This window comes from Leptosomus discolor, chromosome 2, assembly GCF_034619465.1.
Source record: "Leptosomus discolor isolate bLepDis1 chromosome 2, bLepDis1.hap2, whole genome shotgun sequence".
Lineage (NCBI taxonomy): Eukaryota > Metazoa > Chordata > Aves > Leptosomiformes > Leptosomidae > Leptosomus > Leptosomus discolor.
Genome location: NC_141392.1, coordinates 84,696,669 through 84,722,093, shown reverse-complemented (window position 1 = coordinate 84,722,093; position 25,425 = coordinate 84,696,669). Strand labels below are relative to the sequence as shown.

The 25,425-nt window shown below is 37.2% G+C and overlaps 1 protein-coding gene across 5 annotated transcripts in view; it reads right to left on the bottom strand.

Annotated features, from left to right (window-relative positions):
• Positions 1-894: 894 nt before the first annotated feature.
• Positions 895-25,425, bottom strand: part of EPHA7 (EPH receptor A7) — a 166,756-nt gene continuing 142,225 nt past the window's right edge. For 4 of the 5 annotated variants that reach the window (XM_086461371.1, XM_086461368.1, XM_086461369.1 and 1 more), the window contains exons 11-17: positions 23,704-23,889; positions 23,085-23,146; positions 21,900-22,109; positions 20,660-20,809; positions 16,018-16,211; positions 14,739-14,894; positions 13,445-13,559 (exon numbers count right to left, since the gene is read on the bottom strand). In XM_086461371.1, the coding sequence (XP_086317497.1) occupies positions 13,445-13,559; positions 14,739-14,894; positions 16,018-16,211; positions 20,660-20,809; positions 21,900-22,109; positions 23,085-23,146; positions 23,704-23,889 (1,073 nt within the window). Of the gene's footprint in view, positions 1,091-13,444; positions 13,560-14,738; positions 14,895-16,017; positions 16,212-20,659; positions 20,810-21,899; positions 22,110-23,084; positions 23,147-23,703; positions 23,890-25,425 lie in introns of those variants that run through there. The other variant, XM_086461367.1, reaches the window with a different exon arrangement.

The following is a 25,425-nucleotide window of genomic DNA, read 5'->3' as shown; positions in this document are numbered from 1 at the left end:
CAATTCTCCAGTTTCCTTCTAAAAACTACACCAATTTTCTAGAAGAAGAAAAAGCACCAATCCAACATAATTAAAATAATTCCCAATTTTATCAGAAATTTTCATGAAAAGTTATCAAATGTATTTTTTTCAATGAGCAAAATCACCCTCAAATTTTTCTGTAATACTGAAATTTTTATTTTTAGCTTTAAAAGAAACGGCTAAAATATTTTTCTTCCCTGTTCATTCACTGTGAATGCTATCATTTCTGCTTCTTTACTGATCTAGAATGAAAGGACATTTTAAAATGTCCTGGATTGGCTGGAGTATTATAATTTTGCTGAGTATTTCTCATCCAGGACTCTTTGAAAGTAGCGGCAAAGACTCCCATTGATTTGTCTGCATGAGAAAGGCTAAGAGGATACTCTCTGGCACTTGCTACTAGCATCAACATCAGTAGGAGTAAATCTGTATCATCCCAGCTTAAACTTCTTTCCCAGACGGATCTTTGGAAATGTTTGATTTAGCTGCTTCTCCTTCTCCTTTGCTCTTCTATATACATATTTTGTGTATAAGAGGGGAGCTAGAAAGAAGATGGGGAAGCAGGGTTATATTAGTGTGAGGAGCTTCCAGGGCAGACTTCCAGGGCAGCTTTGCTGTGTCTTCTCTCCCTAGCAGCATCGCCATGTCCTGCTTTGCCATCCTCCTGAAATCATCATGCTCTTCAGATGTGGTCTTTCATTCTTGACATTAGTCATAATCCTCAGTTTGTCAGGTGTGTGTTCTGGCCTCTCCCATACACCTCTGTTTACTCTTCCTCCTGTTGCCAGTTTGTTCCTCCCTTCTTCTCCATTCCTTTCCATGCTTCTTTTCTACATTTCCATTCTCTAATCCCAACTACAGTCCTTATGTGCTTTAAAAAAATGCCTCATAGCGTTCACTGTGCCTCCAAACCAATCTCATGATCTTATGGTTATAACTCTTGTTTTGCTTCCCCTTTCTGCTTCCTTTGTCTCCTGTCATTATGTCATTTCTATTCAGGCTGTCATCTCTTCTCGAAAGGGATTTTTCTTGTTCTCTGTTTTGCAAAGCACCTGGCATGTTTTTGATTCTGTCAAACAAATAATAACAACAGATATGAAATTGGCAGTGCAGCAGAATCCTGATATCAGGAAGCAATAGAGGCAAATTACACTATCATTGTCATTGCCATGTATACACCAGTACTTGACAAAAACTCTCATCGACTAGCTAGGTAAACATCAATAAACCCAAAGATTCCCAAGCAAACAAGTCTAACATGAAGGAAATGTAGTTGTGTTTCACGTCAGATCTCAATGAGCCACAGGGTTATACTTGACAATTTCAGTATTAGAAATAAAGGAAATAAATGAATGAGGTGCAGTTTTTCAGATGGGTGTTTGGGTATAAAACCAAAGACTGGGAGAAGATGTAGATAACTCTTTAAAACAGAGAAGCAGGAAAAGAGTGGAATGAGTGAGTTTAATTTAAATTCTGCTTAATTAAAAAAGCATACACATGGTAGTTACATCCTAGCACAAAAACTAATAGACTCTAACTGATACTATCAGAAGTTCTCAGTATTGCTGAAGAATCTTATAAAACATTTTAACTGACTTGTCTCAGTCATTACATGATACTAGGCACTCCAAGACAATGTTTATGTTACTTGTGTTGCCAAAACAACGCCCAGAGCTTAAAAAAGGAAAGGAAAGAAAAAGATGTGGATTTTACTGGACGTGACAGGCTAGCCATATGAAATCTCTAAAACAATATAGCTTTAGGACTAATGGATGTAGGCCAGGACTGAATAGAAATTATTTCACATATGGTTAGAAATCTCTTAACTAAATTATTTGAAAATTCCTGAGAGGAAAGCAATATATTACAGACGTTGAGACAAGCCAATGTAACACTAATACTAAAGAAAAATAAACCAGCAGAAGAATGTCCCCCTGCCATATCAACCAATATTCTTATAGTTGATTCCAAAGCAATATCTGTCATCGTAGCACATGGATTAGATTATTTAACAGTGTGAATCAAAGGGAAGATACTCATTCAAGAGAAGAGCATTATTAATACATTGTAACATGCCATACATCTCTGTCACCAAACTGGACAAAATGGGAGCAGATGTTTTATGGTAAGCTCAGAAGAGGATCTGAAAATATTGATAGCCATAATGTCTGATGCTTAATGAAAAAAAAAAAAAAAAAAAAGCTAGAGGAAAAAATGTGATGGAGGGACAGAATGTTTTTTTCTCTTTCTAGTGTAGTGTCCTAGGGACTAATTTTACTTGAAGGGAAGGTATTAACTAAGCTAAGTCTTGCTTTTATTAGTTTTTTTTTTGCACCTGCCCTTTGAAACCCTAGTAATGCAAGGAATGCATGAGAAAAGAATGCAGTAAAAGGGAACTCTGAAGAGAAATCTTTTCCAAAAGGAAGACTTTTTTGACTCTGATAGTTTCTTTTTACTATTTTGAAGGCAAGTAAGTCTTTCAATTAATGAAAATGATTGACATGTGAATTTATTGAAAGCTAAAGTCAAATGGTAGTCACAAATAACATTTAGATGCATAGGTATTTAAAGCCTCAGGTTACATTTATATTGGTTCTGTCTCTATTGACGTTTTTTGGTCATCACCAGGACAAAGGTCTCCAGACCAAGAGATTCATGATATAGGGTACATATACCCTGGGACTGTGGCATGGCTTTACTTTGGGCTGCACCTGGTACTCACTGCCAAGTACTGGTTTCACCCAAGCAAAGACCAGGTGCAATCTAACCAGTATGAAATATCAGCAAATGGGAGATGAGAATCCCTGTGTGACACATGGTAAATCGATTTGATAATTTCCTTGCATCTGTGTGACCTAGCTATTCATTATCATAATGCTTCATTTCTAGCTGCCCTGCTGTCCAATGTCCTTCCAGGCCTGTATTAGATACTCTGTCTCCCTGGAAAGAGACAGAAACTTAAAATGGTTTGGAGAAACTGAAGGCCAGTTAAAGACAGTGGATAAACTGGTTGACAAGCCCTGCTGAGGTGAGGACAGGGCTTCATTCTTGCTTGGGATATCTGTATGGTCAGATTTAGTACTCATTTACCCAGTCTCTGATGCATGCCAAGGCCATACCTGTAGTCAATAATGGGACAAAAACAGCTCACTCACAAGTTACCACCCACACTGTAACTTTCACAGAAAAGAAACACCATGAGAACTAGTCCTTAGAGGGTTCTGTGTATGCTATCATATATCCCAGCAGTAAATATGGATGTGTCCTGAGGAAACTATTTTCAGGGATTCACAGCCCCAAACCTCTGAAATTAGATGCTTACATTCATCCTTTCAATAGGAAACACATTTAAAAGAGGTATCAAAGAGAACATACGCATTTTTTCTAATAGTTAAGCAGTGTCAGAATGATATGGGGAAGTGAGGTGCCTGCAGACTAAGATGTTAGCTCTTCTGGGACATGACAGGGCATTCACCCTGTTATTAAAAAACTCCATTTTACTCAGAACAGTCTTCTCATTCCTAGAAAAGTGACCTAAACACCAATTTCAGACTAAGAGGGAGGGTGTTTTTAGGAGGGAAACGTTCTTCAGTGCAGAAAGGAATTTCAAAGGTAATTTTGGATTAGGTTTAGCCTAATCAACTTTTTTCCAGGCAAGCAGCTGCAACTTAAAGTGTTTGGCAATATATGGATACCTACAGAGTCTCTCCCTTCCCACAGAGGTGGAAAATATCATGTCAACCTTCTGGTAATATCTTCCCACAGCCCAAAGCTGTAGAGTAAGTATTTTTCTATGTCTTTCTCACCCGAGAGATACGTAAAACTTCCATGTGTTCTCAGAAAAGAAGTATGTCATTCATCAAATCCCAAAAAATAAGGTGAGCCTTCCTTGAAACAGAGGTAAAAGGATGCCAGACAGGTGTTAACATTACCATCAGCTATGCATCCTGAACTGCAGGTAGCCACGATTCAGCTGTCAATAAGCATGAAGGGAGTCAGTCTGTGGGGTTGTTCTGGCATTTACAGTAGACAAGGAGAGACAGTCAGCTCAGTAACAGCTGGATTCACCTCTGTGAGATATCTCCATACTTTCAGCAAATGGTGTCTACCAGTTTACATTGTATTCATCTGCTTACTGACCTTAGCTAACAAGGGCTTCCATCACCAAAAGGCCGTAAACACAAAAACAATAGCAACAACACAATAGAACTTACGGTCTAAGCACTGCCAAATATAATATTCTGATTTGCAAAAGTATGCTGCTATGGCTCAACGACAGGCAGATGTATAACTGTATGCTAAGATATGCAGTTTCTGTTTCTCTGGTTATCTAAAGTGAAACACTGTTAATTTAGACCTGAAAATTCAACCTTAAGTATCATGCAACTACTTGTAAAAGCATTGCAAAATGTGTAATATCCATTCCTCTAGGATTTTAAATCTAAATAACTTGACAGCATCTGATGTTAAAAAAATAAAAAATAAAAAAATGGCTTTACACAAACCTATTTCAAAATACAAGTGTAAAAATGGCATTAGCTGCTTTGAAGGCTTACTTTATAAGGACTTTTTTTCATTTTACTTTGCTATACTGAAAGCAGGTAGTATTTCTAGGGAATATTCTCTTTCAGCAAATAATTCAGAAGCAGACAACACAGGTAAAGCATTAGTTTCCATATGATTTTCATTAATCCAGCTATATTCATTTCATAAAATCCATAAGAAATAGGTTCATAATATTATAAAAGAATGAGAAGAGACTTTCCCCCGTTCATTATGAGGAGTATAAAATCACAGAAGGTAACTTTCTTCCTGTTGTCCTGAAATTGTCCCCTCACCAGATGTCTTGATTTCTGTCATTTAGCTCCCTCTTAGATTATACTGCCAATAGAAAGATTTGAATATTATTTTAAACATACTCCATTAGCTTGTATCATTTGTGTTACTGGGCAGTTCACGTGTAAGCCTGGCTGATTCAGCTCTTCTATATTCAACACCCCACCTCCCCCATACACACACTATTTTTTGGCTTCTGTTTTGTTTTGATCAACTCTAATAACTTTTGCACTTAGACTGCAGATCACTTGGAGTGATCTCCCTGACCCATAGTTTGTTGGTCATAGATAGACATTGCATTTGTTGTTGCTGGGGTACTAAGTTTTCCTTCCTCTGTCATCTTCTGCTTACCTCCAGAGAGGCATGGGTGCTGCTAGGTAAATGTTAATGATTAATGCCAGCTGGGGAGACACGGAAGCAGAGCATAGTGCAAAAAATAGTTTCCCTTCTCATCCCTAGGGAAATATACTTCAAAAGCCAGAGGCACCTCTGCATAAGGGAACAAACATGGACACTTGCAGAGGGATTTTGGTGTTGTGATGCTCAAGTAACTATTGCAAGAAAGGTACCATCTGGGAGACACCCCAGTGTTAGGCAAGCAGTTTCATGGGATAAGAGGCAGCTTGTGACTGAGATTTGCAACTGACAGCATACAGTCTATCTGGGATGCTTTTGCCAGCAAGTAGGAAGCATCAAAGAGGATTTGTCTTTGCACAAGTTTAGGTAATGTAGGCATTAAGACAATCATTCCTCTTGAACAGAGCACTACAAAGAGAAAAAAAAGCCTGAAAGCTTTTTTCTTTCCTTTTCCCTGCCCCTCTTCCTGCTCTTGGCAGTGGATGAACTGGACTGTGTAGGGAAGCTACGTAGTAAGGCATAGCCTTTCTCTTCACAATAGCAGTCAATTACCTGTACAGAGGCCCAGTAATACTAAAGGAAAATCCTCATTAGGAGTCCCTCTCAGTGCCCTGCTGCCCAGTTTCTTCCTGTAGGCATATTGACCTGGATTTGAATCTAAACCTGTCTTCTTCTCCAGTAGTCCATGAGGTTACAAACACTGACTACCGGGGAAGAAAACACTTCTATTTTGTATAGAATAATATAAGTGAGGACTTAAGGGGCTACTCGAGTAAAAGAGCCAGGATAGATACCTGGGATAAAATGGGCTGAGGGCAAAGGCTCTGCACTGCAAAGGTCCTGAAAGAGAAATACAAAGATTGCCCAAAGTCACTCACAGATCCAGCGCTTCCTTTCAGATTCTCCTTTCCCACCCAGAGTCACCGCACTCAACCCAATCCTATTCTCCTCTTCTCTTGTCTAGACCCATCTTACTCTTCCACAGACCTCACAGGGAAGAACCAGTGCTGCCAAGACCAAACAATAAATGGTGAAGACTTGGTGTAATTCTGTTACAGAATTTTTTATTTGTTTATTCCTATGGACTCAGATTTTGCATCTGTGGTCTAGTTTCAGTGACTCGATACTTTTGTAAGTGGAGTATTTTAAAGAGCGTGAAAGCTGTACACACAGACTTCCCACAGGCCCACCTCTTTCACTTTCTGAACAAAATCCTAACCACCGTTTACAAACTGCCATTTCTGAGTGGCCTTCAGGAGGTACCTGGATCATTTTTTAAAGTTTATTCCAGGCAAATAGGATTATTTATGCAATTTACTATGTGCAACTTCAGTGGGAGAACACATTTAATTTATGACTATGACTGAAAAGAACACCCCAGAGAGAACTAATCTGAGATTCCTGCACCTTCTTACTCTTGAGCTACACATGCACTCGTGGCACAGGCTGGTTGGTCCCTGAGGAACAGAAGCTGAAATATGTTTTCCAGCAGACGTCTTAAAAAAAGGACATGCAGCCCTTCAGGAAGCCAGTGGAAGCTGGCATAGTAAGACAGGTTGAGTGATAGTCAAGAAATTGCCTGAATAATATTTCTACAGACATGAAATGTGAGGGATCAACTTGGATACATTCTATCTATCATTCTTCAGTCCAGCCTCTTTCAAGCCAGATTTGAACATCCTAGTAAAACTAACAGATCATTTTTCTTCTCAGTGAGACACCATCTTTGGAGAAGTTGGTTTCTTAACGTAAGACATCAACTCATGGTTTTCTTGGTAATTCTAAAGAAATAGTCAGGAGAGAATTTCTATTACACTTGATAGACCTTACAGACTCCTCAGCATTCCTTCCTTTTTTTTTTTTGGCGGCGGGGGCAGGTGGGCACAGAAGAGGAAGGCTTTCGTTATGAACTTGGGGCTATAATGTCTCTGGTTTATAAATTACTTGAAATACTCATAGTCATGTAACTCTAATACCAACAGCACACGAGTCTCTGGGTGTACAAGTCTTTGGGCATAGCTATGGCTAAAGCAGTAAGTGTGTTTTTCAGTGTTAGCCATATTATAACTCATCAGATGACCTAAAAGTTGTAGGTTTTAATTATTAGTATTAATTATTATTGCTAGCAGCACAGTTCTACAATTGATTATTTGGTTCAATTAAATACAGAAGCCTCGGTCCATGGATGAATAGATTTTCTGTTCCTAATTTAGCTCTTCTGGCACCAGGCATTATGTCTCGTTTTGTCCAAGATTCATTTGGCTGGCTACACAAGTTTCACATGGCTGTATTGCATCTCTTTTCACAGGCTATCAAGACATCAACTATTTTTTGACTTGCGGTTCTTTTTTGGTCACTCTAATTAGATATTAATTTTGCCTCATTTGTATAGTATCAGTGCTAAAATCTGCTATCATTACCCTAGACTTAAAGAAAACTACTCTAAAACCTTCTGAGAGTAAATATCATCAGAGTTCATGTTTTATTTTCAGGCTTTTAATGTAAAATTCTCCTTTCATATCTCTTTCAAGTCTGCTTGAATGAGCTGTGTATTACCAGTTGCTTCGCCATCTGTCTCAATTTAGTCTCTTTGACAAATTCCAATCTGGCCTGAGGAAAAATAAGAGTACTGAAACCATTCCACATTAGATTATTAGGTATATTTTATTAACAGTGTCTGTTTACTTAAACAAAAAAATCTCAACACTCCTTAACTCCCCTGCCAGCAATGTCTTGTGAAGCCCTACGACTTAGACTCACATATTCTGCATTGCTTCGTACCCCTTTCTTTCCATTCCCTTCCATCTTCTGACTTTTCACCATGTACTAAAGCGCAGGTTTTCCTCTTTAACTTTTAACCTTTCATAATCTTGCTGGACATAACCTGCATCTCCATAGCATATAAACTCCACATGACTCCTTTCACTTTCAAACTAATCCTTTCCCACCTTGAAAGTGCACTGAGAATTTAGTGGATATTATAGACACACTAATTTTGTCCCTTAGCCTGTCCCAACAGATTTTACTCTAAATGCATGTGTTAATTATCCTAACTTAAAAATACCACAAAACCAAATCCAGAGACTAAAAACTCCCATAAATGTAGCTTGCATTCTGCCACTACTCTTTTGTCAGGCTATTTTATGCCTGTGGCCTGATCTTTTATATTTCTTAAATTCCTATATGGAATGTGTTACAAAAATGGTGAGCCCAGTCATACCTTGGGTTTCACAGGTCATTTTTTGGATTGAGTTTTTCTTTCTTTGTTTTAATGTTTTTTTTTTTTCCCAAACATTTTTATTCCCTCCATCAGCCCCCATCGCTCCTCAATCCTTTTTGCAGGAAATTTAATTACAGAACTGCCTATTCCCAAGTAAATAGAAGGCTACACTACACAAACAATAAAGATCTCTGTTTAAAAGTAATTGTTGGCTATGTTTGACGACCCTTAAGGGAATAAGAGAGAAAATATAGGCTGCTGGCCAGAATTTCTTGTTTTACTAGAAATTAGTTTGAGGCGAAGATTTTGAGTAGTCCTGTGAATCGCAAATCTACTATCTGCAAGCCCATTTCAAGTCAATGGGGGAAAAATTTGCCTGTTTTTACATATCAGTTAATTCATCAGAAGTACAGTCCTAACAGGCCCTGAACATGCAGAAACCCTGCTGTGCTAGTTGTTTAGCAAATCATAGCACCAACTGCCTGAATCACTGGAAATGTCAGTTGTTTAAAATAAACCCAACAAAACCCCAAACAAACCAACAAACAAAAAACACCAAAAAAAAAAAAAAGCATATAATGAGCATATCAGTTTCTAACTGCATGCAGGGAAGTAATGCATTAAGGATGTGTTAGCTCTAACATATCGTATATATATGTTTAAAAGGTGAAATGACCCTTTTTTGGCTGAGTTGGCCTTCACTCCTCACACACAGCCAGTGGACAGCTTCATGCCATTACTGTGCAACAGAATGCGTCTAAACCTGCCTTTGTGGCAGGGTGTCTCGGCATCTCTTGGTATTATGACTGTAGTGACATGATCACTGTCTCAGCAGTAACCCGAAAGTCGCAGAATTTAAATCATTCTCAAAATTATTATATATGAATTATTTAGAAAGTTAAGGACAAATTATTATTTTTTTATTTCAACTACTAACCAATAAATGTAAAAAAATACCGACAACAAAACAAAAATAAATCCCTTCATCCCCCACATTAAAGCAATGGTTTTTGTAACATTCAAAACAGTGGAAACTATTTACCGTATATTACTATTAGTGGAGAAAAGCAAATTTAATTTAAAATCATTTTTTCAAACTCCCTCAGTGGATGCCAGACAACTCCAGCTTAAACAAATATAAAAAACTCATTTTAAAAGGAGAATAATACAGACAGAGCTCAATTATTGAGATATTAAGGGCAACATTCAATTTGAGATACATTTAAACGTCTTTGCCTCCTGGAGATTTTTACATGACAAGGCTTTAGATAAACATGGTTTTGCAAACAGCAACTGTCATATCTGATCACATAACCTCTGGACTGAAGCAGTATGTCAGCAAATACTTCTGATTATTTAAAATATTAAATAACTGTAATTTACTAGGCAGGTCTTCCTCAGAACAATCACAAATTTTTTCAAGAATTAATACCCACATACAAAAAGCATTTAGATGATCTGTTACACATCTCTGAATATAAAATAAAATCACCTCTCTCTGTGATAAAGCCCAAATTAAATACATTCTGGGACATACTAGTAGCAAAGGAGCTGCCTTTCTATGACACCCAGCTTGCAGAGGAAACTGTAGCAGCCAAGGACATATAGGGCAGGAACTACCTCACCTAACTTAACTATCTAGACATTAGACACCTAATTTAAGCTAATCATCTGGGTTCCCTCTACAGGTAATGGAGATAAGCACTTCCAGAGGGAGATTCATCCTGCTTGTCTTAGGCATCTCTCTTTTAAATGCTTGTAGGTGGATAAAGTCAAGAAAGATCAGCCTTACTGACAGCCTGATAATCTGTCTTCAGTGATGCACAATTTCCAAATTCAATGAAATGAAGCCAGAACTCAAATAATTTTTTTTGTTTCATCTCCCTCTGACCCAACTTTTTCTTCTGGACTGAAGCAGTATGCCAGCAAATACTTCTGATTATTTAAAATATTAAATAATTGTAATCTACTAGGCAGGTCTTCCTCCATGAACATCAACTTTCTCTGGCACTGTATTTTTCTTACACTGGACTATGTTTTCCTGGAACATGGGGAATGGCAACCAACATCAATATGCTGCTGCTCTACCAGTTACAAATCCATTTACACGCAGGTGCTCTAAATCGCAGTAATATTCTGAACAGATAAATACAATAGGAGTATTGATAGCGATTGTGCTTTCTGACTTTACTCTACCACTTTCAAATGTTTAAAAACTGTGGCAACATTAAGGCAGTCAAGGTATACAGATGAATGCTAAAATATATTTACTATTTAAATAAGATGGCTTAAATCAAACAAGGAAAAGTAAGGAAGAAATACCTTTAGGGCCCTCATTTTTACATGTGTGAGCCCAGATCACCACATGAGGCCTCTTTGCTTCAGAATATTGAACAAGTCCTAAAGGATTGGCCTCAGCTCTCTTACATTTAGGGTTTGTGGGTTCTCAGCAATAACAGCATTGCTGCATCGCACCTTTAATCACCAAGCCCTTAGAAACAACAGCAGAGATTTATAAGGAAGCAAGTGTCTGAACTTAGACTCCTAAATTCATAGCCGGGTGCCTAAAGCAGCAGCAAAACTGACAAGCACCCTGTGCAGTTGTCCACAGATGCTCTACCCCAGTAGCGAGGCACTTAGCATTAGTTATAACACAAAATAGATGTTTACTAATTAAGAGTGTCCTAACGGCTAATTGAAGAGCCTTGGTCGAGTGCTTGCGTGCACTAATTTCAATATTGGGCATGCAGTCTACTCTGCATCTTACTTCTACAGCATTTCTAGAAAATTAATGTTAATAGTTAAAAAAACATCTTGAGCTGCATAAATGAAAATTACTCCATTTCTACTGAATGACAATCTAATACGAAATAAGAATATTCACCTTTTTTTCTTACTCTGCCCAAATCCAGGCAATAAATTAAACTTCTCAGCATGACTGTAAAGTGCTGTGAATTGTATAAACAATCATATATGGACACTGAAAAATAACCCTTATGCACATTGCATTATAGTTCCAAAAATATATTTACAGTCTATTACAAAGATTACAAATGGAAGTGTCTATGTAACGGGATTATGCTAGTTAAAAGCTTTTTACAGATTTTCTTCAACAAAGGCAGAGGGGACAAAAAATTAGTATAACCAAACTGATTTTTCTAATGAAACAAATAAATAAAATGACAAATATAACACTGTACAGTGGTCTTAAAAGGGGGAGAGAAAAAAAGGAGAGGGGAAATGATGCATTTAAGTTTTTGATAACTATCTTTGGTCCTAAATGTGGGAAAACACATTATGTAGCACTGAATATACGTTTGTTTGTGATGCTCTGCAAGTAAAATAGAAAAATATAGTGCATTTTCAATGTATTCAGAGCTCACTACACATAAATGTGTGTACAAAACAAGACAGTATAAATAAAATTTACAAGTTTTACAAAGGAACATTTACAGGGTTTTTCTTTTGTTTTTATTTTTTTTGTGTGGATGCCCACATTATCAAACAAGACCAATTTATGACTGATCCCTGGGATCTTTCTCTATCAAAATCAATAGAAGCAGCCCAATTCTCTTTGGAAGTACAGCATTTCTTTGCTGGGGTAGTTCACAATTTTCAGATTTTTTTTAAAGCATTTCTCTCTGGTTCATATACATTCCTGCAATATCCGTAAAGACACCGTTCATTATTGCTTATGGTAGTTAAATATTTTAATGAAAGAGAATTCATATATAAGTAAATGGTGTAAAAAGATACTCCATTGAGCAACTACTTTTGCATCTGTGTTCCTGATGAATGACTGTTGTGTCTGTGTGAGCACGCACACGCATGTTTGTTCAGAGCAGCAAAAGCTTGTAAAAAAATTGAAAATTTTGAACTGCCCCTTGCCTTATGCTCTACAGTTCTCATATAAAATCTATGTCCTTTTTCTGACAGCTGGACTGCATACAGTTTAAACTCATGTAAAATATATGCCATCTTTTTCTCTCAGATTTGCTAATGCAGAGTATTGGAAAAAAATGTGATGTGCTCAGATTAAATGGTTTAGGTAACATTGGAAAACTGCACCTGTGTTCTGAGATACTCCTACAATCACTTCTATTCAATGCAGTATCTCAGCAGGTTTACAGTTGTAGATCTACATCTTAGAATATATCTCGCTTTAACTCTAGTCCATTAAAATCATCTTGCAAATGATTTGCTAAAAGTGCCTAAAACTACTTAGGGGTCATTATTGCTTTGCTTTTTTTTTTTTTTTTTTTTTCTCTTTTATTTTCTTTTAAAAGATAGTATATGTGTAACCTTAAAAAATTCTTTAAAAAATATCAGAGCTCTTGGCAACTTGCATTTTCCTGACTCCCTGCCAATTAGCTAGCCATGTCAATACGGTGCTGATTTAACAAAATTAAATGGCACAAAAGGATACCAAAGTTCGGACAGATATACATTGCTTGGTCATGCTTCTTAAATCTCTAGGAACTCAAATAATCCTTCAGAGGTACCCAGTGTAGTAATGTGTCATAGAATTAGCACTAAAAAGGTCCAAAGATATAAACATCATACTAAAAGAAGGTCTTTATGAAGAATAAACACAAATGATTAAAAAAAGATTCAGAAATCACAGATTTAAGGAAAATATTTTGTTGAATTCAACAATAATATCATGATTTTATCTGACAAATATATTCTTTTTTAAATTTTTATGTACATTTAAAAAGTCTATTAGATAAAAAGGAGGTTAGAGAGCTCAAGGTGTTTGTATGTTTATTCAGGTAGTACTTTGTTTATTGTCACTGCTGTTTTCCTTGCCACCACTGGTGGATCCTAATTCCCTTTTCATAAATTCTGGTGGCACTTAGGAGTTCAAGTCTGTAGGTGCTTCTTGTAGCTCTTCTATTCACTGCAGGAAGGACCCAGGAAATCAAGTGTCTTCTAGCAGCACTTCATATATACTGAAGGCCAGTGCTGTTCTCTCAGTCTGTCACCTCCCTCATAAGGGAGAAATGTCTATCACACTTGGATGCCAGTGCCGTGTAAATGTAGCATTTGTGCTCTCATAGTCTGAATGCTGCTCATGATTTTCTTTTGATGACCAACCAACGTGATCCCTAAACTCATCACATCCCTGGGGAAGATAAATGCGCACATTGTTAATTTTTCAACTTAGACTGCTATTGTATGGTATTCAACTGTGAGTCAAAGCTACATAGTGGTCTGGGCTACAGGCTTTTAATGTGGAAGCTACATTGGAACCTCAGCTCAGCACTGTGAAGTTTATATAGGCACTGTTCAACTTCTCAGTGAGCAGTGCAATTACATGGCAAGTGTCATGTAATTACACTGCATGTGTCTGCACATCTGAGAATGAGGCCAGTATCTTTTGCACTACGATAATCTTTTATTGTGGCTTTTAAGGATGCCCAAAGAAAAGAGACACTTCTCTCGTAAAATACTTCAGGTGGCTTTCAGGACAAAGTTATGTATAAATACAAGATTTTGGGATCACATTCCACTTCCTAAAGAGGTGCCTAAAGAAACCCTTTGCATATTGACCCATACCCATCATGCAAATGAACTAGGAGCAGCTGTTTAAATTCTGCTGCTGCTAGTGCTGCTGACCTAGTAGAAACTTGTGGGTTCTGATGACAGTTCCCAAGCTATAGGCTGAGACTCCTAGTGATACCACGCAGATAAAAGTAAGGTTGCATACTCAAGAATATTGTTTACAAACTTTAGAAAACCACTGCTTTCTGTAAGAGGAATTACTTGTGTTTGGCAACCACCAGGACAAGAATGTTGTTTGCAGGGTGCCAAGAAGACCTGTTCAAGATGGCAGTACCAATACAGGCCATGCTTGCCTTCAGAAAATTGTTTTACTTCTATAGGCTTTTATCCTGATGAAAAGTCATTTCTTGCAGGACACAGAGAACCCCCCGCCACTTAGAAGAAAATTCCACATCTTCCTAGAACATGTCTGGAAAAAGTACCAATTAGGTAGTGGAGGCAAAGTGGTTATTTTCCTATACATACATTGAAATGGGTCATATTCTCCTTCAAATTCTAGCCCATTGGTGTTACTTCAATTGGTCTTAAAAGCAGGGAAAAAAGTGATGCCACACGTAGGTAGCAGGGTATTTGCCCTTTCATGGGATGCTCTAATATAACATCATCAGCTGCTAAACCAGCTGGCTTAACCCCAGGTACCATGTTTGTACTCAGGGTAAAGTTTTGGAGTTGAACATAGCGTATTATTTTACCTAGAAATTCCCTAAATGCAAGTTAAACATGCCCAGTACTAACTTACTCAATAGTCATCCTGGCAACTGATTCAAGAGAGTTGTAGCCTGCTGCTGTGAAATTATCCTTATATCTTTCCATCTTAATAGCTTGTAACCATTCGCCTACGGAGCAGAAAGTGGTAAAATCGGGAGTGTTCTGGTCCAGAAGAGGGCTAATTGGTCTATGGAGAAGGAAAAAGGAAAGTAAGTTGTTTCCAAAGAGTGTAAAACATCAGGGAGTATTTAGCAAGGTGAGAGTCAAGTAAGTTTGGGGTATTAAAAATGTCAAAGCTAGAAAGTAACAGGCCTTTATGTACAGTTTTGATTATTTTGTGAATAGCTCTTGACTACTCTGTAGCTCACAATATGTACTTCCTAGGCTTATTCATGTAAAAGATGAAAGGTCAGAGTGAGCAAAATCAGCCTAATGGACTATGTTACCAACAGAAAATCAACCTTACTGCCTTGCACGACAGCATCTGCAACTAAAGTTGCTGAGCAACGTAAAAATGCTATTCTTTTAAGCGTGATAGAAAATATAGTAGTAGCTATTCCCATTATTCAACTGGATGGGACAAAACAAAGACAAGGAAAGAGCAGAGACACAAAGTAAGTTGGTTTAAGGTCACACAGTAAATCAGTCAGTAGAAGAACCAGGAGCAGAACACAGGTCAGTTGATTCCCTAGAGCAGTGATCTAGCTAGCAGATCAAAAGATTACCACTATTAAACAATTCATCTAAAATTTATGAAGAAGCCATTAAAAGCTACACCATGAAATACAATGCGATGCAATCACTGAAAGGAGTTAAAGCCAGAAAATGAAAGGTAAAAATCTAGAGTGTAGCATGTCAAAGTACATTGGCCAAGCATGAGTATTATTAATCGCTATTTCTACCATAGCAGTTCCTAGGGCAAGGGATGCATCATATAAAACTACAATAGATGATGACCCTTGCCCTTCAGACTTCACAATTTTAAGAAACAAGGAAAACAAGACTGCTAGTGGTGGGAGTGTGGAAAGAGTGACGAGCTGGCAGTAGTTTACAGAGAAATGCGTTGGTTCCATGATATTTACTTTCTTTATTTTGTTTTGTTTTGTTTTGTTTTTTAAAAAGTACTTTTTGGCTTTGTTTGGCATGGTAAAAAAGAAGGGCAAGTGAAGGAAGGAAAGAACAGGGAACAGAAGGAAGGAGGAACTGAGAGACACATGGCGTAGGTGTGAACTGAAACCAGCCACCAAGCAGAACATCCAGAACCCAGCCACATGCACCATCATAAGAACACACCCTAAAGATTTTCTTACCTGCTACAGGTTCCCAGTGGGGTTTTCAAGCTGTTTGGGTTTCTAATCATTTTGTCCAGAATACCAACTATCTGCTCAAACTTTGGCCTTTCACCACGTTCCTTCTGCCAACAATCTAGCATCAGCTGGTGCAGTCCTGCTGGGCAATCCATGGGTGCTGGCAAACGATAGCCTTCTTCAATTGCTTTTATAACCTAGTAGCCAACATAGTAAATTATTTTTCATCAAGGGATATTTAAGGAATATGTATTGCTACCCAGTTCAAGAAATAAAAGAAAAAGAATGAAAAAAAATCGATAAACTGAAGTTTGCCATCAGTATTGCAAAAATATGAGTCTGTTGTTTTGACACTAGCCTTGATGTTTTCAAATAATTTCCCCGACTTTATCTTTGGGCTTATTAAGCATATTGTTTTATATGTGCAGAACATAGCTATATTACCTAGTCAAGTAAGCAGTGGGGAACAACAATTAAATTCACCAAGGGAGCAACAGATAGATTGATAAATGGAGGTATTTCAGAAAGTATTATTACTTGCCCCAAGGCTTTTATGAAAGAGTGTGTGGTAGAAGCAGCTGACTTGTAAATGGATAGGGCTCTGTTCATGCACATATAAAATACAAAAAGCCTGAAGATATTATAAAAGGATCCAAGAAAAATGTTTATCAGACAGAAATTGTTAGGGGGAAAGTTGTGTTCTATGTCTAGCCATGTTATATTAATGATAAAGTAGCAGAAATGTGCCACGTGAGAGAGGAAGAGCTGGCTGAATGGTATGTTAATATATCAGCTAAATAGAAAGTTAGATTTAATAAGAGATGCTGCTAGATGATGATATGATTGAAGGAGAGCATAAATGTCTGAACCAAGAATTACACCCACCTGTCGACTTCCTTAGCCAAGTCAATTTGGATTTAAGTAAAAAATAAAAACGGCTAAAGTAAAATCACAGGAAACTGCTGTAAACCTTGAGGGCAGGATAAGAAAGCACATCAGGAAGCAAGCCAGATAAGAAAGGCTTGTGAAAAAGGCCTAAAACACCATTCATGGGGGATTTCAAGTATACTGACACTGACTGACATAGAAGTATTAGAATTGCTAAGGAAGGGTGCTTGTTCCTGAAGGGTGGTGCATAGGACTGTTTTCTCCCTCGGTTTGTACAGAAAGCAATATTAGAAGCTGTTCTGTATGTAGCCCTAGGAAGTAGATCTGGTATGACAAATAAAGTTGGTGAATATCCAGGGTCTAGTGAAAATGATAACCTCAGATAGAAAATATTCCATAGCGTGTGAGAAAATGCAAAAGCAGTGGACTGCAAAGTAGACAGAACTGTAAAGAGTACAAAATGACCTTCAAAAAGCTGGCTGGAATCCATGATTGTATCAAAACTTTTTGCAGAAAAAAAGTTTTGTGAAAAGAGGAAGCATAGCCCAGTGGTAGGGCACTTACTGCAGGTTTGTGCTGCAAAATGTCCTTCCGACTTCAGGGAAGTTGCCTCGTCTCCCCGGGCCTCAGCTTTCTATCTGAACATTTTGAATGACAGTACTGTCCTACAACTCCAAAATGACTGAGAAATATTCAGTTCCTGCAGTAACAGCTACAACTTGAAGAATGGGTGCAGTGACCTTTTAGAGACAGTTATCTGTCAGACAGGGTGGGGAGAGAGGAATTCTGCAGAACAGGGAAATTGGAAGAATAGTATTATAAAGGAAAGAAAACATTAAAAGTAACCTGTAAGACCTTTTGGAGCAGTATTAAGAGGTAAAACGGAAGAAGAGCTCCTTATGCTTAGAAGCAGCAGTGAAAAAAAGGTGAAAAACAAGGTACAGTGTGTATAGGACTACTGGTCTGCTATGAAAAGTAATGCAGAAATTTATGACCATCTAAAAGGTTTTGCATACTACATGTCATTTACTACAAACAAAGCAGTTTCTTAAGAGGTCAGAATGCAGAGACAACCAATGAGGAATAAGTTAGGTAACAGCAACAGCAACAGAACCACTGAAGTTTCTAAGATCTTTAGAACTGGCAAACCATCTAGATAAGACTATATCTAGAAGTGTGAGGCCTTTTGCTATACTGCAGACTCAGCTTCTTTGATGAGTATTCTGAGCAAAAAGCATGAAACTAGGAAATATAAAATAATGAGTGTAGCTAGAGATGGATAGAACTGCTGGCAATATCCAAAATATTGAGAAAAATATTCTAAAATATTGATAAAGTTTCTTATTTAAAAAAAAAAAAAAAAAAAAAAGTTTGTACAAACCCAGGGCATTTTGAAGGGTACTACAAGCGTCTGCTGTGCTAAGAAAGATGGGGGTGGGGTTCCAAAAATCAGTACTCAGAGATTATGAAAGAGATTGCAGGAATTTATTTTTTTTTAAATAAACAAAGCTACAAAGAAAACACAGCTGGAATCCTTACTAATAGAATTGATTTATATTCTTTACACTTCCCACAATTTGTTTTTAAAATTCTGCTTTTGCTGCAAAAAGAGGAAAAGGAAATACTGTTAAGAGTCAAGTATGCTTTTATTATAATCAGGCTATCTGAGGATGTAAAGTAGATCAGAAGAAGGCCAGATCTGTTCACTGTGTATACTGGTTACCAACAATGAAGTATTAAATACAGGTAACTGAACAATGTAATGTTATCACTCTGCTTCTGGGTATATAATAATATTAAAAATTAATAAACATAATAATGGTAATAAATTGAGGAGTACAGCAAATAAAAACTATGTACGTCTAACCTCTTGCCCTTTTCTGAAGTACTAATCTGCACTCAGGTCGGTAACCAAATGACAGCAAGAAATAGCAAACACCAGCAGTCTAATAGGGGAACAGGGTAAAGTGCAGCGGTTTGAGAGCTACTGTTAATGTCCAGGATCAAGCCAAGGGGAGCTCACTGGTCAGAGAAGTTGCAGGGACTTTGTGTATCATTGGTGTTCAGCTCACTATGCCTCTTCAGGGAGCCTGTAGGATGAGTGTTCTTTTGGTGCACCCTAGCTCCAGGTTGCTGCTAAAAGGAGGGCTTTTGCTTGACATGAGATGGCAACACAAATTTGTATCCTCCATCAATCTAAAACAATGACTTAAAGGAAGAGGGGTAGAACTAAAGAAATGACACCTAAAGATCCAAAGTCAGGGAGACATATGTTTTAGGAGACTTGATCTGGTCTATGAGTACACCCACATCCACTTTTAGGCAAAATGATATACTTAAGATACATGAACTGCCTGAGTGTGTATGCAAAATTAGAAGAGGTACATTTAGCATTTTTTTATTCCGGCTAAATACTCCCATTGGTAACCGTGAAGCACAATAAATAACTAATCATGAGAGGATTCTACATTTTTGCAGCATGGATTTATCTATGGGATTGGTAGGACGTGTATATGTTTTGGGAGGACATGCTTGAAGATCACAGCGTATAAGAATACCTGAAATTATTTTACCAAGCAATTCGTGCATCTTTTAACTATGTGCTATTGAAGATGATTATGTAACATGCTAAAAAGAGATGAAACTTCAAGAAGTGGTAATTAGCTGTTTTATGAAAATGTTCATTCATGCGCTTTACTTGCAGTTTTCAATAGAGGGAATACTTTTAAAAATCCAACAAGAAGCATGAAGACACCTAAATTTCTCCCCTATTTAAAAGTTTTTCCTTATTGTTCCCTGAAAGATAGGTAAGGTTTGCCTTTGAGGCATCTTATATTCCTGTCAGACTTCTTTTATGTTTGAATCTAGTACAGAAGGAAGGTGTCAAAAGAAATGAAACTCTACTGGGTGTCTAGGGAATGTAAATATTTCTCTTTCTCTGCCCCAAGGACTTGTTTGCCCATATTTTGACAGTCCATGAAATCTTTGACACTGAGACCTGTCAAATATTAACAACTTTGCACTGTGCCAAACTGACTCATCATTTACACTTTTATCTTTTTTTTTCAACTTTGATGTCGATCATTCAATCTAAAAAAAACCCAAACCAAAAATGAACCAAAAAAACCATCCCACTCAGGCTCTACCTGAAGAACTTTAAATGAGAGTCTGACATCTTTCTCACTTGCATGGCTTCTTCCTGTGTACTTTCTATATTAACAGATACTTCTGTCAGAAATCAAGATTAACACACATCTGTTCTATTAATGCTGACCTGTAGCTCTGGGTCATATTTTATGCAAACAAGGGTAATGTTAAATCAGCATAATTAACTTGAAAAAGCCAAAGTAGGTCATTAACTGCCACTTAGGTTTTTAACAACTTTTTTCAACTGCTTAATCATTCCTCTGAGGTCAAAAACCTCACAATTATTTTTTTATTGGAAAAAAAAAAATAATTCCTTCTATGCTGAAGTGTAATAAAGTGATGACCACATATTACTATTTTTGATGTTCCAATTTTACTTAACACACAGGACAGAAACTTACAACATCCACCTGGCAGATTAACAATTTAGAGATTGGGGTAAAAAGTGAAAGCTCTCTCATTTTGTGAGAACCCTACAGTATTTTGATAAATCTTATTTCTAAACCATTTTATGCATGTATAGTGAAAAACATACATATGTATTTACAATATGTAATTTTTGTTTTTCTAACACACACACACACATGCTTACAAACAAAGTACAACCTACATCTTGATTTGACATGTCCCAGTAAGGCCGTTCTCCATAAGACATTACTTCCCACATAACTATTCCATAACTCCACACATCACTGGCTGATGTAAATTTGCGGTACTGGATGGCCTCTGGAGCTGTCCATCTCACTGGAATTTTTCCACCCTGTATAAAAACAAAACAAAACAAAACAAAACAAAACAAAACAAAACGAAAATTTTCTTTTTTTGCCACAAAATTTCCATATCATCTTCTGTGGAGTGCATTTGTAATTATTTCCATCAACATCAAAAGCAGTACTTATATCATGTACTATAGTCGACCGATTGCAGAATTTTCAAAGGAGTCTAAGGAAGTTTAGGCTCTTAAAACGCTTAGCCCATACAAACTTAAATACCTGTCTAAGCTGAGTTGGATGCATTTCTCTGGAAGTGCTTATCTCTCTATTGATTTTAAGGGGCTGCTTAGATGTCTGATTTACACTAGTCATTTAACTCCTGGCTGGACGAAGCTAGAGGAGAAGAATCTTATCCTGTGCATATAAATCCCATCGACTTGTCATACAACCCCCCTGAAATCTCAGTCTGATATTTTAAAATCAGGATCCCACTTAGAGCCCAGCAGCAGGAGTGACAGCTGTGAACGCCAGTGCGGTTTCCTGGATCCCTGCTCCTGTTGGAGCAGATTCCAGGGGCCTCTCCTTCCCTCAGTATGAGCAAATAGGCACAGCGAGGCCACACGGGTGGGAAAGTGGAGCTGGCTCAACAAAAGAATAAAGAGCAGAGTGTGCCTGATGAATGCTTATTTAAGAAAAGTGTCCCACCCAAAAGCAAGGGAAAATACATGAGTTGAGCTTTGTCACAGTCTAGCCTCAAGCTAGTCAACCTTTTGGTGAGATAAAATCTAGTCTGAAAAATAGTAATAGCCTAGAAATATTTTAATTGACTCACAGTAAACAAGATGATTACAATTTTTATGGGTAAAACTTCCATATTTGTTCAAACAGAAAATCATAAGGAAGGGAATAATGCAGATAGAGTGCAAAACTTTCAGAAATTTCTCAAATCAAAATGTATGTTCTTACAAAAACATCAGTTCCTAATTAGAGCCAGATTTCTACACAGACTCTTTTCCTTTTGACTGGTTAACATTTCTCAAGCAATTAATGTATTTCTCTTATCTACACTCTCTAGAAGATACGCTTCTTCTGAATAACCACATCTCAAAACGACTAAACCCCACTGATTTCTCTTACGGTAGTAGTGTAGACAGCCTCTGGATCATCTTCTATAACTCTGGAAAGGCCAAAGTCTGACACTTTACAAACAAGGTTGCTGTTGACAAGAATATTGCGTGCTGCAAGATCCCTGTGTACATATCCCATGTCGGCCAAATATCTCATTCCAGCAGCAATTCCTCTCAACATTCCCACTAGCTGAATGACTGTAAATTGCCCATCATGTTTCTGGAGGGAAGAAAGGAGCAGCAATTCTTGTTAGTAAGCTGAGAAGAGAAATAAGAATTAGTTTTACAACTTTAGCTTTCTACTTATTTACTTATTCATCCTGGGGCAAAGAAACTCACTTCAAACGCAAGTTTTATGTTTTTCAGAGATAAAGCAGTACATCCAGTTAAGAAATGCATAAGTAGTTAATGTACTAGAAGTAACAGAACTTGTTAATCTCTATAAATTTCTGGCTAAGTCACGGAAAGTCTTTTCTAAGAGACATTACCTGATGCACAGCTCTTCATTGTTTGCCTCTATGCTCTTCATCTCTCAGCATAATTATTTGTATCAAGAAAATAAGTATTATCTCATTCTGGAACCCTAGCTACTGAAAATTTTATTCATAGCATCAAGTTTATCAAACAAACATAATCTTTCTGTTTTCTATAGAGTGTTTATATATCATCTCACTGTCTTGTACACCCAGTAAGGAGTCAGAACTTCCCAGTTCAGAACACACACTCAAACAATGCTAAATTGTTGTGAACTTGCATTTCTTTTTCCTTTGTTCTTCTCATAAACACAACCACAGTTCATTTAGGGATTCTTGTATGCTGATTTCCATCATGCTGACATAATAAAATTCTGTTCCCAAAAGGCAAAAAATTGGGCTTCAGGTATCAGTGGGTTTAACTTCAGCTGGTGGCAGTAAAAAACCCACCATGTCTATACCACATTAAATTCCTAGAATGTTCCCATGTGATCCTGCCTGTTTCTCTCATTTCTGATCTGGTTTTGCTGAAATAACACAGAGAACTGCTAGTATTTGTTAAGCTCCATTTCAGCCTGAAAACCAGTTTAATTATATGAATAGCATGCGTGTATACATATATATGCATATATATAAACCCCTATTTTTAAAAATGACAATATATAATAAAATATATATGTCATTTAAAATACATTTATATATGTTTTCATTCTGATACTCACCCTAAGAAATGCATCTAAGGCCCCATTCTCCATGTATTCTATTACAATCATGACTGGTTTCCCTGAAAGAAAAGAAAACTTTCTTTTGAGAAACTGTGACACAAATGCAGTGCCTTTTTTTGATAAAACACGTTATTCCTTTGAAGGACTGAATCATTGAGACAACGAACATTTCTGAAGCCTCCAGCACTGTTACTGAGATCTAATAATTTCTTAAACGTCTTCATGGAACGTGGTCATGATTCACAAAATTAAACGATACAAATCAAAGTGTCAGTGTGTTCTCCTAACTACTGCTGTGTGAACAGGACTCTGGAATAATGACACTTCAGATAATATGAAAGGACATAAGAAACCATATCCCTCTGCATAGTCTTTGAGTCTAGATGAAACTAGAAAAATACTATATTTCAAAGTACTTAATCTTTTAATCATGCGTACATCTTAATTTTTTTCCTCAGGTTGCAGCATAAAGTATTTTTTTAGTTAGTTACGCATCAGGAGAAAATCCATTAGGAGTGTGCAGCCTGTTTATAATTTGAATCTTTGATCATGAATAAGCAAAAGTAATTTCTGCCATTATGTTATTATTTGACTGACAGACCAAGATGCTGCTTACCTCTGGTAACAACCCCTTCTAGGTGAACAACATTGGGGTGGTCAAACTGTCCCATGATGCTTGCTTCACACAGGAAATCTCTCCTCTGCTTTTCAGTGTAGCCAACTTTCAGAGTTTTTATGGCTACTGCAACATCTCTCTTGCCAGGAAGCTTCAGACGCCCACTGCACACTTCACCAAACTCTCCTAAAATGAAGCAGATCAACACTGAATTGTTCCAGCTATAACATCAATATCCTTTTTAGGCCTTGATTCAAGTAGCCACCTAAGTGTGTGTTTAAATTTAACATGTGAATGTTCATATTTGAAACAGATTACTTAGGAATACAAAGACAGGCACATGCTCTAAATGAACTGCTGACTAAGTACCTTATGGAGTAAACTCTTCACATTAAGCCAATCTACAGGACCTGAATTTTTGAAGGATCTGAACCTTTTAAAAGACTTGTTAGTAATTTGTTACTTTTTTTTTTTCATAAATAGGAAATAAATATGAAGTGGCTTTCATAAGAAAATACTATTACGGAAAGAGTAATACCACTTCTTAGCAAAAAAGTCATTCTGTTCTACATGGTTTCCTTGCTATCTTTAGATCCAATGGTTTGGGTTTTTTTAATTTCAAAATGCATCTCTTTCAGACCTGCCTTTAATTTAACATCGTTATGGTGTTAAATGAAGCACTACATTATTACCTTCAAGCAGGATAATTTACTTTGCAGATTATGAAATGAAAGGTGTGACTTATAATAATTTTGTTACATTAAACAAACACAAGCAAATGCTGGAAGTTTGTAAAAGGCTTCTAAACTAACAGACAAGTGGAACTTGAAGAAGAATGTGAAAAAAATGGCCGAACAGCCAGCAAGAATACAAAAAAAAAAAAAAGCCTCAACAATTATAATTTGGGAGAGAAGTAATTGGACTCTATCAGACAGGAAAGAAGATGGAAGCATGCAAGATGTGGAGCTGAATGGCAAAACATCTATCTCACTATAATTGAGGTTATGAAAGATTTAAGGATTGTCCCTTGCCTCATAGCTGTGTCAGCAGAGAGAGAAAGAAAGACCCCCTATTCTATAGCCAGGAAGAAATATCTCTTGGGATATATAGGAGAAAAGGGTAATAAAATAGGAGGACATCTCTTTAAAAAAAGAAAGATTCATCACAAAAATATTTAATAATCTGATACTTTGAAAATTTATCTGGAGTATGCGAGATATAGATCGAAGTCCCTCCTCCAAACCAAATCAAGTCTGAAATTTATCTCCTGCATACCTGTGGAGAGCCTTAATAATAAGCTATTGAGTATACACAAGTATGCAGACACACCTACATCCAAGACACGTTTTAGGGTGAGTGCTAACTAACACAGAGAGTTTGATTAGAGAATTCCTTTGGGACACAGACTGAGGTCCTGAGAAACCTGGTGGGATCAGGACTTAAGTGCACATACACATACTGGCTGGCAGTAGAGAGAGGTACGCTTGGAAATGGGGCTGAATGCCTGAAGAGCAGATGTTGAAGTGTCTTAACGGATGAGAAATCTTGTTTAGGATACTATCATCATTCCAACAGTACTGATTTCCTGTCACCTCCAACAGCAGAGATTAGAGGAAAAAAGCAGTACCTGGGCCTCAGCTTCACAGTTCTCCAGCCAGAAGTGTAGAACTTTGACCAGATCTTAATATTTCCAACCGACTTCTTTGGGCAAATCTCCACTCA